Source organism: Aegilops tauschii, chromosome 6 (assembly GCF_002575655.3).
Source record: "Aegilops tauschii subsp. strangulata cultivar AL8/78 chromosome 6, Aet v6.0, whole genome shotgun sequence".
NCBI lineage: Eukaryota > Viridiplantae > Streptophyta > Magnoliopsida > Poales > Poaceae > Aegilops > Aegilops tauschii.
Window position 1 is genome coordinate 470,207,846 of NC_053040.3, and position 18,566 is coordinate 470,226,411.

At 46.5% G+C, this 18,566-nt stretch overlaps 3 protein-coding genes and 1 long non-coding RNA gene across 5 annotated transcripts; 2 read left to right on the forward strand and 2 right to left on the reverse strand.

Moving 5' to 3' along the window:
- The first annotated feature begins 750 nt into the window (after positions 1–750).
- Positions 751–1,313, forward strand: LOC120966648 (uncharacterized). The gene is made up of 2 exons (XR_005760821.2): positions 751–847; positions 1,011–1,313. It is a non-coding gene; the product is annotated as an uncharacterized lncRNA (long non-coding RNA).
- A 1,137-nt stretch (positions 1,314–2,450) lies between these two features.
- LOC109754666 (GPI transamidase component PIG-T homolog) lies at positions 2,451–6,128 on the forward strand. 2 transcript variants are annotated; one of them, XM_020313578.3, is made up of 5 exons: positions 2,451–2,757; positions 4,002–4,199; positions 4,395–4,544; positions 4,628–4,808; positions 5,778–6,128. In XM_020313578.3, exons 1-5 carry the CDS (start codon positions 2,524–2,526, stop codon positions 5,945–5,947), a joined length of 933 nt encoding a protein of 310 aa, XP_020169167.1. In that variant the 5' UTR covers positions 2,451–2,523; the 3' UTR covers positions 5,948–6,128. The 2 variants fall into 2 exon arrangements, with proteins under 2 accessions (XP_020169167.1, XP_073358631.1); XM_073502530.1 differs by lacking the exon at positions 4,002–4,199.
- Positions 6,129–6,235: 107 nt separating this feature from the next.
- LOC109754668 (7-deoxyloganetin glucosyltransferase-like) lies at positions 6,236–11,728 on the reverse strand. The gene is made up of 2 exons (XM_040392999.3): positions 11,615–11,728; positions 6,236–11,512 (listed from the first exon to the last, which is right to left on the reverse strand). Exon 2 carries the CDS (start codon positions 8,909–8,911, stop codon positions 7,433–7,435), a length of 1,479 nt encoding a protein of 492 aa, XP_040248933.1. The 5' UTR covers positions 8,912–11,512; positions 11,615–11,728; the 3' UTR covers positions 6,236–7,432.
- Positions 11,572–14,851, reverse strand: LOC109754667 (uncharacterized). Its single transcript, XM_020313579.4, has 2 exons — positions 13,398–14,851; positions 11,572–11,878 (listed from the first exon to the last, which is right to left on the reverse strand). Exon 1 carries the CDS (start codon positions 14,632–14,634, stop codon positions 13,402–13,404), a length of 1,233 nt encoding a protein of 410 aa, XP_020169168.1. The 5' UTR covers positions 14,635–14,851; the 3' UTR covers positions 11,572–11,878; positions 13,398–13,401.
- Positions 14,852–18,566: the final 3,715 nt, after the last annotated feature.

Sequence of the window (18,566 nt, forward strand, 5' to 3'; positions counted from 1 at the left end):
GAAAAAACCCAACGTCTGATGGGAGGAAAGAAAACCAGTGTGAAGGGGTGGTGGCGGGAGGTGCGGCGAAACTAAACCGGTGAGACGAAAATAAACCATGGATACCGGTCTACCATCTCCCCGTTTAGGAGTAGAGATGAAATAGCAAGGAAAAGGAAACCAAAAACGAAACATAGAAAAAAAACAAAAAAAATGTGCGCACGCGTCAAATGAGCCGGCCAACTTTGATTATAGTTGATATTTTGGTAAGATTTGATTTGATTTGATTTGGGCATGAATAGTGAAAGGTAAGAAAAGTTTGGATTTAGTTGACATTTTCTTAAGATTTGATTTGAATGAGTTAATTCGAAAAGTGCTGATCTGATTGAGTTAATGCACGCATCAAATGAGCCGGTCCAAATTGGACGCGCTTGAGCAATGGGCGCATGTATGACGCTCGCGGGCATAATACATGGTTAGTGGGAGGGGACGTGAGACTATCAACTCTCCCTTTATAAGTAGAGATTTGATTTGATTTGGGCATGAATGGTGAAAGGTAAGAAAGGTTTGGATTTAGTTGAGATTTTTTTAAGATTTGATTTGAATGAGTTAATGCATGACGTTGTTTTCGGAAAATGCCGATGATTGAGTTAATGTACGCATCAAATGAGCCGGTCCAAATTGGGCGCACTTGAGCAACGGGCGCATGTATGACGCCTGCGGGTATAATATAGGGTTAGTGGGAGGTGGGGCGAAACTACCAACTCTCCCTTTAAGAATAGAGATATATTGTTGAATATGACGAAGGGAGACCGGGCTGTCCTGCTTATGATGATTACCCTCGCATGCGCCGCAGTACTTTCAGAGTGTAAGTATGCCTAGACCAGAGGTACTCAATCAAAATTCATTCGATCAGTGCCTAGTTTCGACGAACTGCATACAAGAAAATTCTCGAAAACAGTTTGGGTGTTTTAGAAATTATTTGATCACCTACTAATAACCTGGTCTAATCGACCCTTGCTTGCATGCAGGTCGAACAATCGGTCAGATGGATGGGAGCAAGCTCCAGATGTGCATATGCCCGGAGATCCCTTCGCCCAGCTGCCCGAATAATGTGTGTTACTGTTGTTCGCACGTAAAGGGAGAGCCTTGCTTTCCGACGAGACCGCAGTGCGTGGTGGGCTGTGGCTGCCAGCCCCCTGCCTCCGCGCTCCCCTGACGCCTTGGCATGGCCATGGGCAATGTATTTGGATTTGGATTACTGTGGGGAATGATGTATGTGATGACAATCGTGATTTGAAATAAAAATGATGAGATGTAATCATCTTACACAACTGTTCGAAGTGTTCATTTCACTAATGTTTTTTTTCCTGCACATCATTTTCGGTTACCGATGGCAATTAGGGTCAGATGTTTTGCTCTTTTTTTTTAGTTGAACATCGCCCTTTATTTCAAACAATAACGTTTAAAGGGATACAAAGGTGATCCGGGGTATCATTTTCGAAAGTGTTTGCCGATGGCAATTTGGCTCACATGTTTTTCTAATGCGGAATTAACTCAGGTCAGGCCCATTTGAAATCAGGGAAATTAATAATGGGAGGCTAGGCTACCATCAAGTGGATGTATAGTCCTACTGAACAATACTTCAATTACCAGGGAATTGTGGGTTCAGTTTCTAAATATCATAATAATTATCCATGTGTTTGCAACATGAGTAGCAAGTTAGCCATATTAATGTGATTGTGTTAAAAAATAATTTTATTTGGTAAACTCTTTTTTCCAAATATGTATTCACATAAAAAACATAAAAACAATCTGGTAAGTCAGTAAGAGGCGGGGTAGCTGAGGCGGTTTTAGAGAAAACCGGTGAAAAAACAGAGATAGGAGAAAAAAATCAAATCGGAATGAGAGAGAGGAAAGACAATACATAAAATTTGATGATAGAGGACTGGACGATAGAACCGTACGTCTATAATAATTGTGTACATGATATAAGTTTGTCCCTTAGCATCTAAAGTCTAAAACTATGTGGGGAATTTCTAAAAAAAGAATTCATATAAAATGTAAAACATGCAACGATTATGCAATGGGAAAATCCACTTAAAATGCACTAATGCATGTTACATAGGAGTAATATATGGAGATTCTCATGACTAGCAAATCTAACATCTACAACAATTTTGATGGTATGGACACGCACATTTCAACATTCGCATCAAAAGATTAGTGTTAGTTGAGTCCTTTCAAATTTTTACCTTCATTTTTTTTGTGAGAACTACCTTGACGTGATCGAAATCACTAGTTTTTTTTTACATATATAAGATTGAAATCCCTAGGTTATTTTTAGCATTATTAGATCGAAATCACTAGTTAAGGCAAAGCTATGGGCTGAGAAATTTGAGAAGTACCAAGCTGGGCCACGCCAGGGCCGTAGCCCAAGTTAAGTGCGAATGCTTCTCCGACGAACTGAGGAAGTGGCAAGTGGTCCCAGCGCCGCGACCCCACCCCGGCAAAACGGCGACGGCCAGCCCCGCGCCGGCGTTGATGTCGCCGTCGTCGCCCTCATGGAGGCTGTCGGCCCTCTCTCTCCTGCTCCTCCTCCTCCTCCTCACCCCGGCGTCATCTGCGGCGGCGGCGGAGGAGTTCACGGAGGAGCTGCTCCTGCGGCCGCTCCCCGACCGCAAGGCGCTGGCCCACTTCCAATTCCGCTCCTCCAAGCCTCCCACCGCCGCCTCCGGCCGCCACCACCACCTCTTCCCCAAGGCCATCTCCCAGCTGGTACGTACGCCCTCCTCAAACGCAGACCCCTCCTCTCTCGCTACCACGGCTCTTAGGGTTCGTCGTTAAAATTGCCCCGGGCTCGCGTTAATTGTCCGATAAGAGCGCCAGTTTAGCCATCTGATTTGAATAATCTTTCACTCCGCTGAACGGAAAGTTGAGTCCAACAGCTGCTCATTAGCTTTTGCAGTAGATTGATTCATTGTAGCAGTTGAGACTAGATGGGGATCTTATTTGTAGAGCCAAAGGGCCTTCACCCTATTCCATTACTGAGAATGAAACAACAGTGTCTCAGCATCTACAGCATCATATTTTATCACCCGGCGATTCGGAGAGTTACGACAAAACATCCGCTAGTGCTGTTCCAACCAATATTACAGGACATTTTTCAGCTTACCGCAGAAGAAATATAGCAAAATGAAAGTAACAACTAACTCTAAATCAACAGCATAGCAGAGCGCGGACGATGTACTCTCCTAAGATAGCTTAGCACTTTCGGTCACTTCATTGCCATCCCAGACACACCTGCTCCGGCATCTTCGACTTGAGCTTCAGTATTGTGTCGTCCCAGGCACCTTCCATGTGATCTGGGCACAGCGGCCTCCATCTCCTGATCACTCGATACAATTTTCTGCCACAGAACCTGCATCCCCATCCAAGTAGTTTCGCAGAAGTGAATATCGTTACGATGTTTCCAAGTTGTGCCCATCACTGCTGCACATAGCATGTCAATAAAAGTATATTTGGCATTGCTCATCCAGCACGTAGCCACATGTTCAAATTTACATCCATCTCAATTTGCGTCAAATCTGATAATTCAGACCACCACATCTTAGACACAACACAATTGATAAGCAAATGAAAAATATCTTGTTGTGATCTTTACTGCTATATGTATTCTTGTCAAATCTGGATCAGAAGTTTCTTGGAGTAACAAATTCTTTGAGCTTTCCACTGCCCCAGACAGGGTGCTCAAAGAATTGGATCACTTGGAAGTCCAATCATCTTCATTGTATGAATATGATCTTAGTAACTACAATGATGATAAGCCTTTGGATGTGGGCATAACTTGGAAGCTTCCCCTCATATGGTCTTGCTCCCCTGCACCATATAATGCAAGAAGATTTCTTATGGGTAGCGGAAACGAAAGAGGGTCTATTGCTCTGTCATTTCTGTCCACTGATCTACATAAGCAGTTGCCTGGCAGCTCAAATGATTGTTCGATAAAGGCTGTAGTTCTCCAGGTTTTTCCATGGTATGTTAAGGTCTTCTATCACAGCCTACAAATTTTCATTGATGGGAGCAGCAAGGCTGTATCAGAAGTACTTGACATGATCCATGTCACTCCTTCAGAAGACAAACTTTCGCCTGGAACTCTGGAGATGCTGCTAAGATTTCCTTGCGGCATGCAATCAGCTACCTTGATGTTGGACTTTGACAAGGTCTGCTCTACTGCTTAATTACCTGAAAATGCCATCCTTTTGATTAGGAAATACAAGTTTTCCTGGCATTTTAGTACTGGTCATGTCTTTTGTTTGTTTTCTGCCCCTTTTGCATTCTCCATTTAATGATATATGTATGCAGAACTAAATATTTCTGTTTTTTTGTGACAATTTTAACGAGTGTATATATTTCAGGGGTTCCTACACATAGACGAATATCCTCCTGATGCTAATCAAGGATTTGATATTCCATCAGCTTTGGTTAGCTTTCCTGACTTTAATTCTAGCCGAAGATACCCCGAAATGGACCCAATGTTTGTATCACCTTTGTTAGAAAATTTTAAGGTAAATGTAGTAGTAACATTTTTACTATCTTGTGAGTTTTAGATATTCTGCTTTGATTTTCTCATTAAGATATTATGCTGCAGGAAGATAATGTTGTGAAATCATACACAGAAGTGCTGCTTGTTCCCTTGACAACTCCTGATTTCAGCATGCCGTATAATGTTATCACCTTCGCTTGCACTGTCTTAGCTCTTTATTTCGGCTCACTACTTAATGCTTTGAGACGAAGAATTGGTGAAGAAGAGTGCAGATTGAGAAAAGCAGGTAATTATGTAATTGGTTACCAAGTAGCAATTTGCATTGTCTTGATCTTCAGATGATGAGGTAGTTTATGACCCCTTCATTTGGGTCTGAAATCTGAAAGTTAGTTGCTCTATTTAGACAGTTACATTATGGCGTAATGGCATGTATTTTTCCTTCAAAACTGAAACCTACAAACAGCAGCAGCAACAACAACAAATCCTTTCAGTCCCAAACAAGTTGGGGTAGGCTAGAGACTCATAAGATCTCAAAACCAAGTCATGGTTCTGGCATGTGGATAGTTAACTTCCTTCAAAACTGAAACCTGATATTGGAAAATTACTATTATAGTTCAAATGTGAAAATAGATATGAGATATTCTGCGTATTACAATTGCTTATACTATTAACTACTAAAAATAATAATTTATATGCTTATGGCAATCACATTCCTTCGGTCCTTCGTCGCAATCCGGAGAGTCAGAGAGAACCCATTGATTTCCTTTCTTACATGCATGCTAGCTGCAATCGAATAGTTTTTCCCTGTTAACATGTATCGGAAACAAGGTGTTCTTCTATGAGTGGTTAGATTTAGCGGAAATAGTTCAGTTTGCATGTCATTCTCTTCCATTTAATCGCAGTTGTATTTGCTGGTCTCAGCTGTTCCTATTTCCTCTGATTACACTGGGACATGAACAAACTGCAGAGTTACAGTAGTATATCTGGCCAATAGTTACAATGTTTATATAGTTATGTCGTGGCATTGATCCATCAACCCAGTTCCTTCTAAGACTTGAGTGTTGGTCATAGGGGTGGCTACAGTAATGCCACTGAAACTTATTGTACCGAACTTGCACACTTCTGTATGCGCGAGCAACTTCATTTTGATCTTTATTCTTGTATACTCGCATCTAAGTTGTTATTTCGCCATTACAAATTAGTGTTGACTTCTCAAATTTGAACAATGTTCTAACTAATCTCAATTCTATGACAGCCGTGAAGCCTGCACTCATTCCTCTGTTGCTAGCTAGGCTAAGGGGTCACAAGGTCGACCCATCAGAGTCAGAATCCTCTCCTGCATCTCCAGTAGGGTTAAAGCTACTAGTCAAGGTTGCACTTGTTGCGGCAGTAGCTGTTGTGTTTCACTATCTGTCAAACAGTTGAGAACACTTTTGAGCTAGTTAGTTATAGAGCACGGTGATATATTTTTGTTGATCTTCTGTAGCTTAGAGGTGCTTGCGTCTGGGTCATCTTTTTTATTTCATTATGGATGCTTAACTGTCCTCTCACTGCAGCTTGTACATCATTTTTTTTACAATAACATGTACAAATATTAGCTAGCAAACATGCTTACGGCAATTCGCAAAAATTGGAGACGCAAAACTAGGAGGATCATCAAGCTGAAGCTAGCAGATTCTTGACTCTTGGCCAGTGCTCAAAGATCATTTTGACAAAATCCATTGACACATGATAACTACTCTCATATATTGCTGCCGCTGGGCCTCATGAGTCATGATTGTCCACCGTCATGCATGGTGGCGATCACATCCAAGCAATCTGACTGAACCACCAGCCGAGTACACCTGATCGACAAGGCCAGCTGAATGCCTTGTCTCAATGCAGTCGCCTTAGCCATCTGGGCATCCAGAAACCTGGACCAACTGACCATTCACAGCAGGTATGAATCGCCCTTTCTCATCTTGCAAGATTGCTCCCACTGCTCCTTCTAGACTATCAATGTCAAAAGCAGCATTCATGTTGAGTTTCAGATAAGTTTGCTGAGGGCAAGAACAATCCCCTTCTTTTCAATTTGGATCTGCTTCTTCATTGTTCATGTTGCATTAATTGCTATCCCACACATTGCCATGAATGTTTTGGCACCTTTCCCACCAAATGAACCAAGCTGCGGTTGCTGACATCTCCTGTAACCTGATTTCGTCATTCATAGGGGGCCTTCATATCACGTGAGCAAACCAGATGTAACACCAATTGATCTGCTGATACTGGTGCTACTGACCATATTACCCGGGAGCTCAAAAGTTAACGGTACGGGATAGGTACAGTGGCAATGACCAATTCCACAATGCCAGCAGGTATGAGAATTGTTTACGTTGGGCATTCTATTGTTCCTACCTCTGTCACACATCTCCAATTGAAAATGCCCCCTTCATGTTCATAAGGCCAAAAAGAACCTAGTTTCCGTTCGTCGTTTAGCTTCAGATAGCAAAGCTTTCTTTGCAATTTCATCCCTTTTCCTAATTGGTAAAGGATCATGTGTCTGGTAGATGTTAGGTTAGGCTGAATATCTCCATCATGTTCCTAAGGCCAAACTGAACCTTGTTTCGGTTCGTTGTTTAGCTTTAGATTACACACTTTTACTAGTAATTAAGAAGGTGTGAGACCTGAGTTTGAACCGGCGCCGGCTAGGAGGCAACACTGCTATCTGGCCACTGGGCAAATATTCTGATAAATGGACCGGTTAATGTTTACATAAGAAACAAAACAGAACAACACGCGCGCTACAAGCTAAGAGCAGCTCTCCACATCATCAAATACTAGGCAAATTCAGAACCACCGAAAATCCCCCTGGACATGGACAGAATGAGAATCTGATCGAAATCAGGGACGTGTGATTTCTGCACCCAATTCTTACTTTCCGGCTTGACCTGTCTTGCCTTGCAGCACATGAATTAATCCGTCCAGATTGGTCTCGGAGGGGCCACCTGGCAGCGTCGCCTGCGCGGCCTTCTGCTTCCACTCAGCTGCGCGGTGGCGCATCTCCTCCCCCTTCTCCCCCTCCATGGCCTCTTGTATCATCGCCGCCACCTCCGCCCGCCGCACCTCGCCGCCGATCTCCATCCCCACGCCCCACTCCGTGCGCTTGTACCGGCAGTTGGTCTGCTGCTCCGCGAAGAAGGGCCAACTCAGCATCGGCACGCCGGCGCAGAGGCTCTCCAGCGTGGAGTTCCACCCGGAGTGCGTGAGGAACACGCCCACGGCCTCGTGCTCGATCACGACCTCCTGCGGGCACCACGTCGTCAGAAGGCCGCGGCCCTCGATGGCGGCCTGGAACTCTGGCGGTAGCACCGCCGTGTCGCCCTTGACGAGGTCGGGCCGGACGTTCCACAGGAAGGGGTAGCCACTGTTGGCCAACCCCCACGCGAACTCCAGCAGCTGCTCGTTCGTCATCACGGTGATGCTGCCGTAGTTCACGTACACGACGGAGCGCGGTGGCCGGGCATCGAGCCACTCGATTAGGCCGTCCTGCTCCTTCCACAGGTTGGACCCGACGCCGACGTCGAGAGGGGAGCCCGCGGGGATGAGCCGGCGGACGTGGAGGAGGAGCGGGCCGAGGGTGTAGACGGGCGGGAGGATGGCTCGCATGGCGTCGAGCGCCGGCTTCTCGAGGTCGTCGAAGGAGTTGATGATGACGGCGTCGGGCAGCGACATGCGGCCGGACTCACGGATGAGGAAATTTAGCAGGATGTCATCGCGGTCCGTCGTCCGGATGAAGTTCGGGAAGTCGCGCAGCTGGAAGCCGTCGCACAGGCCCGGCACGCCATCGACGACCGTGTCCAGGTACCCGTCCGTGAGCTGTGCCTCGTCCTTGAGCGGCACGAGCCCGTCCTCAACGAGTTGCTTGTAGTGGTTGTACGCCATGAATCCGCATGCGCTGGCCGTCCAGAGCCCGGCGCACGGCACGCCGATCTCCCTGGCGGCGTCGTAGGCGAACGACATGACGCCGTCACAAAGGACGCACGTCACCGGCGGCACGCCGGAGGCGGGGCCGTTGAGGCGGGCCAGGATGGCGGCGAGGTGGGGAAGGCAGGTGGTCATGGTGGAGCGGCAGAGCGCGGGGATGTCTTGGGTGGCGTCGGGGTCGGACGGTGGGAGGCCGTCGGGGATGGTGGCGAAGTCGAAGCCCGGGCAGGCGGTGAACGCAGCCTGGCCGCGCGACCGGTGGAGGCGGGCGTAGTTGAACTCGGTGAGGACGAAGGTGACGTGGAAGCCCCGGGCGTGCAGCAGCTTGGCCACCTTGAGCATGGGCGTGATGTGGCCCTGCGCAGGGTACGGGACGCACACCGCGTGCGGCTTCTGCGCCGGATCGGTGGACGCCATGGCCACCATGATCACTCGACCAGTTGCACACACAGATCACACACTGCACACCGCCAGCAAGTGATCTACTGTCTGCTAATTAATCGGCTTGCTGCTAACTACTCCGTGGCAGTGATGTGAACGGCAGAGTTGAACGCATACTTATAGGGCGGCTAAGCTCAACCGTTGGATACGCGATAGTTTATACTGTAGATGTTAGATATACTTAACAGGTTACAAGTTGTTGTATCGCTTGTGATGCGGGGCCTCCATGTGCCTCGCCATGAGGCAGGCCGGCAGGCAAAGTTGACGCAGCTTTGTTTTATGAGAAAACAAAATCTTGATTGGGTGTTGGGCTTCCTGATCTTTGGGGCACGGAGACGGAGCGCATGGCCGGTTGATTGTTTACGGCGGCTCACGGAGCGCATGGCCGGTTATTTATGCTGGTCGCCACATGCATGGATTCGATGCTCTCGATCAGGATCGGATCCGCCGGATGCGCGCCGGTGGGCTTTGCTGGCGCGCCGTGCTGTATTGGTCTGGCCGAAGCCGTTGAGCCCGGGCAACTTGCAAGTACAGTAATCGGCTCCCACTGCAAGGCCACATGGTGCTCGCAAAGCTTAGCTCTGTACGTACGCACGGCCTGGGGTTAGGATTCGCCGAAGATTCACACCCTTGGAAAGAACTGGATTTTGGGGAAATTAACGAGTGAAATGTGTAGTTAGTCCATTAACTCAAATTGATTACTGCATGATTTAGGCCAACAATTCATGAATTGATCGATTTAGGCCATCAACTCGCTAATTTGATCAAGTAAGGCTAAAATCGATTCAAGAGGGGGGGAAATCGGCCACGTGACTGCCATGTCAGCGTTCCTTAGATCACTCGCGAGCTAACTAACTATTTTTTTCATGGATCTGTTTGCAGACTGACCGGTTTTTCTCGCAACCTAGCTACTGGCATACAAAGATACAAAGGGAAAAAAAACACCTATTGCATGGGACTCAAACCCACAAACTTTGGAGTTAGCAATCAGCTTGCCAACCACTAGAACACCAACTGATGCATGTACTAACATGCAGCCAACTCTATGTATGCATTTCACTCTTTTTTATTTAAGTACCTTGAGTTGTCCCATGGTGCAACTTGCGTTGCTAATTGGTCAATACATATATGGAATCCAGTGAGAGCATATGGAGAGTAGACTTTGCCCTTTCTTCCCCTCCATCACCTCCCGTTTCCCGTATCATCGCTGCGAGCTCTACCCTTTTCATCTGGCCGATCTCCATTATGTTCCCCCCACTGGGTGCACTTGTGCCAGCGGTTGGTTTGTTGCTCCGCGAAGAATGGTTAGCTCAGCATTGGCAAGCCGCGGTATACACTCTCCTAAGTCGGGTTCCACTTCCAACGGGGATGCGTCAAGAGAAAACCCCACCGCCTCGTGCTCAGTCGCCTTCTCTTGCGAGCAACATGTTGTCGTCATAGAGCAACCATTGATGGCCGAAAGGAACTCGGCCGGTAGCACGGCTAGGTCGCCTGCCCTTAACGAGGTTTGGCCGGATATTCCATATGAACGGGTAGCTGCTGTTGGCAAGCCCCCTCGAGTTCATCTATAAGGTGTTGAGCACAACTTCGGTTGGGATTGATAACCGCTCAGCCATGTACATGATGAAAGTTTAGCAGCACGTCCTCGCGGTCTGTCGTACATATGAAGTTGGCGAAGTCGCGCAGGCGCATGCCAGTGTCAAGGTGTTCCTTGTGTGTGACCCGTGACTCATCTGGAGGCAAGCCGCCGCGCAAGGGCCGGTGACGGGTGTCGAGGTGTTCCTTCTCTGTGACCTGTTTACCTTTGGATCGGAATGTAAGTTAGGGCGTGGAAATTTAGGTCATCGATTTAACTACCGCAACATGTATAATATGTCAAAAATAATAATATTCAGAAAGTTCATTCAAAGAAGAATCTAGAGTTATGATTTTTATGGCGTACAACTTATGTTTCGCTAGTCAAATCGAGGACCTAGAAACCCATGCCCGACTTATTTCCCATTCGAAGGAGTAGCAGTGTTGACCAAGCTAACTAAAACGCGGTCGACGCTTGGCCATTTGCTTCATGAGAACTGTTTTTAGGGATATCAGTAAGATATATCTTTTCACTGTTATTATGTCACATAAAAGTTGAAAACCGTATCCTAACTTCTGAATTGTTTTGCAGTACTGCGTTGGTCGTTCCTTACCTTTCCTGCTAGAGTGCTAGTTACTTAAACGATGTTACACTACACGTACAATTATTGTTAAATATACTGTTAATATGTAAGCGAATTAGATCAGCTTGAAATGATTCGAGCAACAGTAGCAGCAGAACTAAAAGGAGCTAGGACAAGCAAATGAAGCTTGGACTAGATCTCTCGCTCAAATTGCCCTACTGAAACCACAGATCTCTCTGTTTGTGTGTGGGTGTATAGGTTTGAGCTGGCCTTGTACCAGGCGTCCAGGCTATTAGGTCGGTCCTGGTACTACTTCACCGTATCGACCTTTTTTTCTTCACGATGAAGGTTTGAGCACCATATCCTCCCTCGGAAATACTACCTCTGTAACAAAATATAAGACGTCGCTTTTGCAGTTCAATGTGAACTGCAAAAACGCCTTCTATTATGATACAGTGGTAGGAATATTGTAGCTACACTGAGGACTAAAACATCACCATTTTTGCGTTCGATGTCGGAAGAAGCTTACCTCATGATTCTCAGAAGAAGAAAAAGTACGAGTATATCTAACAGAAGGTATTGGCATACACATCCGTACATGCAGGCTTGTATATAAGGCACAGTTTGCACACATGCCCAGGCAAAGGGGAGCATTGCTTCATTGCTTGAAATATATATATGCCATCAAAAGAGCAGAAGAACAGCCAGTCTAAGTGAACTAGCCAAATAAAGGTGCAGTGCAACAGCCATCATCGTTGCATTAGAAAATAAGCCCCCGTATGCAGATTATGCCCTGCAATTCAATCCAACAAGAAGCCACTGCTGTTAGACGTAATTGAAACATCTACCTTTGAAACCCACAAGACAAAAGGTAACTATCCTGAAAAGGCGAGCGTGCAGTTCGGTTCATATGTAAGTCCAAAAATGAGCAAAACTACACTAACATGTTAAGCTAGAGTTCTCCAACCAAGGAATGTAGTTCAAGAACAGACATTTTACTGGGCACAAGCGTTGGTATGGCATATGGATGTGTAAATGTTAAGTCACAAGTATTGAGCATTCGCCTATCAGTTTGCATGGTATGCAAGACAGCAGAAAAATAATGTAGCTTCAGTGAGTTTTGATTTATTAGTAGTACAACTCAGACGTCATAATCCAACTGGTTTAAGTGGTGTCTTTCTCTCAGTCTCATAGATCAGGTAATTATGGAAAAGATCCGCTTCCCACGGCAGCAATATGTTTAGTTTATAGTCAACCTAATTATATGATATCCTTAAATAAACTCGAATCTTATATTATCGTTGCATCTACGTTACAATCATGAGAAGAAAAATACCCGATAGGGTTGTGTACCATGTCATGCTACCAGCACCTTTTAGCAAAACTGGCACTTCGCACCATCTATTTAGGCATAACATGGGAGGCCACACCAAATTGATGCTTTCCCCTTAGACTTGACGGTAGTGGCAGGGGGGGGGGGGGGGGGGGGGGGAGACGTTTCTGCTATAGTGGATGACTCAATTGCTCATGTTTAGGTCAATGCTAGAGGTGGATTGGGCTACAGCATTTGCACGCTGAAAGAGGGGTCAATCATGATATTCAGTTGCCATTTGTAACAGAACAGAGGACGAGATTACTATGAATATACTGATGGAAATAAGTAATTTTTGTCCCAAACTGTATAACTATAACAAGCCGCATCACTCATATGATCAGGAAATCTAACTACAAATGAGAATGGGGCGTCGCTCCGTTGGCTACGGCTGCGAGTGCGCAGCTAGTCCGCCAGGGTTCGAGTCTCGGCTCAACCCCTGGTGCTCAGGTTGTTTCTTCTATATAAAATAAGAGGGCAAGTCCTGGTTAGTCTCATTTTTTTAATCTAAATACAAATGCCTCGTGCGACAAAAGCTCACACATATATGTAAACATAGCCCTATGATCAATTTGCTGCAAAGATAATAATTATTTCTCCTGCCATAAGGCCCATAACTTGGTGACTTTCCCCACCCAAAATGATGGAATGCACGCATGTTCACACATGAGAAACAAATGGCTCTTGCTTTCATGAGTTTTACAGCTATCTAATTGTACAGATAATATGATCATCAGAAGATAACCTAAACACCAACAGGCGCTACGAGGATTATAATGGACAGAACATAACTTGGCTACATCCGCACTGATGACCCTTTGCTAAAATAAGTAGCATGACAAGGGATGCTACCATGAAACCAATACCTTCATCATATCACAAAGCCCTACCATATGGCATATGCAAAATACAAGCAAAGACTGGGAACAAGCTTACTCACCACTTCAAACAGTTGGTGGCGTCAAGGATGGCGGGAAACCAGCATACAGAGGGGCACCCCCAATCATGTACTTATTTGCACAGAACCACTCAAGCTGCAATGTCTGGAGATTCAGTGAAAAACAGTCGAAATCTGGCCTTTCCGGCAAAGGGGCCGAATGCAGGTTTTCTGGAATCCCTTGCAGGAGTAAGTATCCCCCAGCTACATCCATGATCGTATATCGGTAACCCAAGGGCAAGGAGATTGTCGCCACCGGATGGCATTTGTTTGCACCATCTCCATCTTTTTGCAACTTGGAATAGTCATTATCAATTCGATTCATGAGAGTAAACATCGCAAGCCTTCCTTCCCCTGCCTCTACAAAAGCCATCATTGGGATCATTTGGCCGGGGACATGTTGACGTGGGAGGTCGACAGCAGAGAACTCCATCGTGTGCGTGTCAAGCATGAGCAACTTGTTCGACGGAGAAACAGCCCAACAGAAGCATTTGTGCACATAGTAGCGCTCTGAGGCCCATGTCAAGTGAGCGTCTGGAACCTGGTTGCCAGGACTTGTCACCAAAGCGATCCAGCCGTCAAAGGTAACAGCATGCCATTCGCCGGCACCCGACGAGAAGACGAAGAGGACCAGCTTGGTTGTGCACTGCGCCAGGCACATTACTCTGAATGAAGTAGGGTCTTCATCATCGCCAGGAGGAGCAAGGAAGGGCTCGAAGTTGACGATATCCGGCTGATGAACTAGCACCGCTAGTTCGTCGGAAATGGGAGGTAGCAGACGGTAGCGCCGGTACAGGGGGTCGCAGACAGCGAACTCCCCGGCGAAGTCGCGGGGATCGTAATCGTCGGGAGCGTAGCTGCTTCCCTCGGGGACGCCGGAGAAGAGGGCGCGGCCGTCACGGAAGTCGCGGTGGCGCCAACGGTCGACGGAGGGGAGGAAGGAGCACCAGAAATCGACCTCCGCGGCGGCGAAGGCGCGGGCGGCGGCGGCGGAGGGATGGGGGTGCTGGGCCGGGCGGAAGGTGGCGGAGATTATGCCGAGGAGAGGCGGCGGGTGGAGGGCGCGGAAGCGGCGGAGGAAGGAGTGGTCGGTGATGACGCGGCGCAGGGTAGGACAGGCCGTCGAGGCGCGGGCGAGGTCGGCGGCCGCGGTTAGCCGGAGGAGGATTTCCTCGAGCAGCTCGTCCTGGAGCGCCGGCTGCTCCGGCGGCGTGGCTTGGATGTCGCCCGGCGGCGCCATTGGGGTGGAGGGTGGAAATGCAGCAAGCGGATTTAGGGTTCTCGATGCATTTATTTTTTCAGCGCTCCGACAAATGGACCAGAGGGGGAAAAGCTCGTAGTGCCGGATGTGGGTACCGGGCCAGGCCCAGCAACATCACTGTATTAGTCTGCAAGGTGATGATGATCGACAATACACGTTGAATTAGTCTGCAAGGTAATGATCGATGTTTCTCAAAAAAAAAAAAAATGATCGACGATATTGAAAAGGGGTCGGCAGCTAGCTATGATGCAATCATACATGAAATCAAGGAACATTCCCTGTATTTTTATTCCTGTAGCTTCATCCATGAGCTTCTAAACTCTAATTTTGAAGCTCACAACCTTGCAAAGCATGCCCTAGTTCTAGGGCTTTGCCGCCATGTCTGATTTAGCCAGCTATACGATCCAATTCTAGTTGTAAACATTATTTTCTGGTGAATAAAGCATTCCGAGTACGTCTTAACAAAAACTAGCAACACACTGCCTTAAAAAACTATCAACGTACTTCACTAAAAAAACTAGCAACACACTGTATTATGTCCTGCTCCCCCTCCCCTCTCTTGCTCCCGCGGCGCACCCCACGCACGCATAACTGGAGCCCTAAATCCGTTGCCGACGCTTCCTTCTCCCTCCGTTCTCTCGTCCTCCCTGCTGTCGTCGGAGGGCGTCTGCCAACGCCTTGTCCCTCCTTGCCATTGGGGCTCACCTGGATGGAGCCTTCTTCGGCCCAAATCTAGGTCAAGCATGGCTCTTTGGCCAGGTTGGAGGTCGTAGCTAGTGGGGCTGTGGTCGCGACCTACCTCCTGAGGTGGTCACGGTCTGGGGTGTGGGTGGCCGCGACGACCGGCTTTTTGTCAGGGGCTTGCTACCCGATGGCCTACTGCCCAGATCTTGGCAGCGTGCGGTCATTGAGGTGGATGGTCGGCCATGACTAGGGAGGTCAGGGTAGCCGGCGTTCGCTCGTCCGTTGGTGGTTCCATAGCTGGGTTGGTGTGTTTGTATGCCTCATTTATAAAGCAAGCCTCGAGCCTTTTTTTTGGTAAACGTGCGTGTATTCATTAAAATTGTTCATTCCTTTTTAAAAGATGTTCATGTAGGTTTATAAAAGTGCTCAATCTAATGTAAAAATGTCCGCGTAAGTTTTAAAAGTGTTCACGCCTTTCAAGAATTTTTCACATGTTCCAAAACAATGTTCATGTATATATACTAAAATGTTATTGTAAATAAAAAAGTGTCCACATTATTCATAATTATATTTATATATAATTAAAAAGGTGTTCATGTATTTAAAATAATCACCAATTTAAAAAATGTCCATGAGTTAAACAAATTTTACGTACTTTTGAAGTGTTCACACATTAGTAGAAAATGTTCAGTATGTTAAAAAGAATTGTTCATACAAAAACATGTTCACAAATATACAAAACATTCATTTAAAAAAAATTTAGTGTGTCAAAAAAGGTGTGAAAAGAGCAAATAGAAGAATGAAGGAAAAAAGAAATAATAAAAGGAAAGCAAGGACAAAAAAATGGATGAAAATATAATAAAATAAAAAAAGGAGTTGAGGAGTTTGAGGGTGTGGAGGGCTACCGAACACACCCTTAGTGTAAGCAAGAGTATCAACTGGCATCCAATGATGTGAGAGAAGATTGTTAGGAGTGGCTAGTAGAATCAACTCTTGTGGTGAAATCCCCGCAAAAAAAAAACTCTTGTGGTGAAATAATAGAAAAACTTAGCTTGGTCCGTCAGATTGAAGATACATGGCTCGAATTGGTCTTCAAGATTTATAACTTGTCGGTGTAAGTTTTGAAACTTGTTGATTTAAGTTCTAAAGCTTGTTGGTGCTATTTTTGCAATTTGCATCTGTGCTTTTTCATATGTAATCTAACTGTCCATACCAATTAATATTTTCTATTCTTCCACCATAAAGGTTGTTTCTATCATACAGTCGTTCTCAGATGGTTACGACGGTTCCCGGGTTGTTGAGTTTGCTAGGCTATGGTGGACGACGTTGTTCAGCCTGTCCGGTTGTGCACCCCTGAGTGTGGGGCGCAGTGTTAAAAGCAGCGGCAGGGATTATGTGATTTCTGAGCAGAACAACCGGTGACACTCCGCACTTGTCCACTCGCTCCGACCATGCCAGTATAGAAAATTGGATCTTTGAAATTGCAGGATACGATCAAGATTACTGTCACCCAGGCCATGGCTTCCATAGAATAATAAAATATAAAGCTGGTTGACGAGCCTCAGAAAGAGGTAATAGCACCTGAGCCGACCCATTCAGGAGCCATCTTTTTGGCGGGGATGACACACCACCCTTGGTATGTGCTGACACGGAGTAGTCCCCCTTGGCCCATCTTTTCTCGAGTGTCCAGCCTACTTGGTCAACATCGACTCCGCTCCACTAATCCCGGCCAGCAACCCCGGCCTCGCGTGAGCCGCACTATCTTCTTTTTTTTTTGAGCATGAGCCGCACTATCTTCAATAATGCCTGATCGCTTCCGCTAATGCTACTATAATTGTAGATGAAAAGCCCCCTAAGCTGACTCCGTTCCATTGACAACGAGCATTAAGATCCAATTACATCAGCAATCCATGCCTTTATCTAAATAAAAAATCAGCAATCAAGACACTGCCTGCGGACGACGGTCGTCGTCGTGGTCGTTCTTTGAGAACGCGTGGAAGAGCAGGAACGCCAATGCGTTTCGTGACCAACACACGCCCTCCGGCCCCTGTGGCATGCAACATCGCAATAGCTCATAGACGTCATGCTTTGGCGGTGGAGTTGCTCCCAATCCATCTGCAAAATGACCATTGAATCTTGGGTTTCAAATTTCGATGCCTTGCCGTTGGTTAATCCTGTTATTTGTTCAGGTGGGGTTTTTTGGTGCCGGCGACCTTTCAAATCTAGTGCGGACAGATTGCTGTTTGGGCAGAGTGGACGCCATCTCTTCATTAGGCCTTATACAATGATGGGTGCCTAGACACGGGTGCTTAAGAAGAGAGAGCAGCTTGCGTCGCAGAAAAGAAGTTGTCTCACAATGCGGAGTGCTTAACATATATGCTTGAGTTGCTTTAATATTCACGTAGCACCTAGCCTGGCACTTGCGTAGCGCCTAACCTAGCCTGGCACCTGCTATATTTGAAGCTTCGCTGGACATGAAGGGAGCAGTTATTTTTTGCGAGCACCGGCTGGCACCGGGAGCAAAACTTTGCTTCTACCTCCCTCCCTAAGCACCCGTGGAATCAAATCTTAGGAAAAAAACCGGGGTTTTTTTTTTTCTCTAGCACCCGTCTAGGCACCTGCCATTGTAGAGGGCCTTATCTTCTCCACCTGATGCCAAAATTACCTAATGCGCATCCATCGAAGCACAAGTCACTTCGGAGTTGTTTAAAAAAAAACACTTCGGAGTTCCCACATAGACCACATGACAGTACTGAAGATCATATACTCTAGGGCTAACAACTTTATACTAAATCAACGACAATTAATATGGATCGGAAAGAACAATTTTCTTTAGAGATGTATCATAAACGCGTAACAGATTCCCATATGAGACGAAGCCAACATCGCCCTCGGCCAAAGCTCCTGGGGGCTGGAGGGACACTGTTTTCGTTGCCTTCGGCCCTAGCGCACTCGCAATTCCTTTTCTATATTACAAAAAGTTCGCCCATTTCTTTAATTAAATTAATCTCTAAAGGTGTGATGTCCTAATCAATAACCTTCTAAACGCGTTTGTCGACTGTTCCATCCCATGCCATGTGTTAACCGGTCGTCTGGGCGGCCACACTGATGGAGCACTGCTACATGAAAGGTTTTGGTTACCGGTCGAAATTTCGAGATTTCCCATGGTTACCGCATATTTCCGTGCCCCTCGGTAAATCCCCATACCAAGCAAAAAAAATATCAAT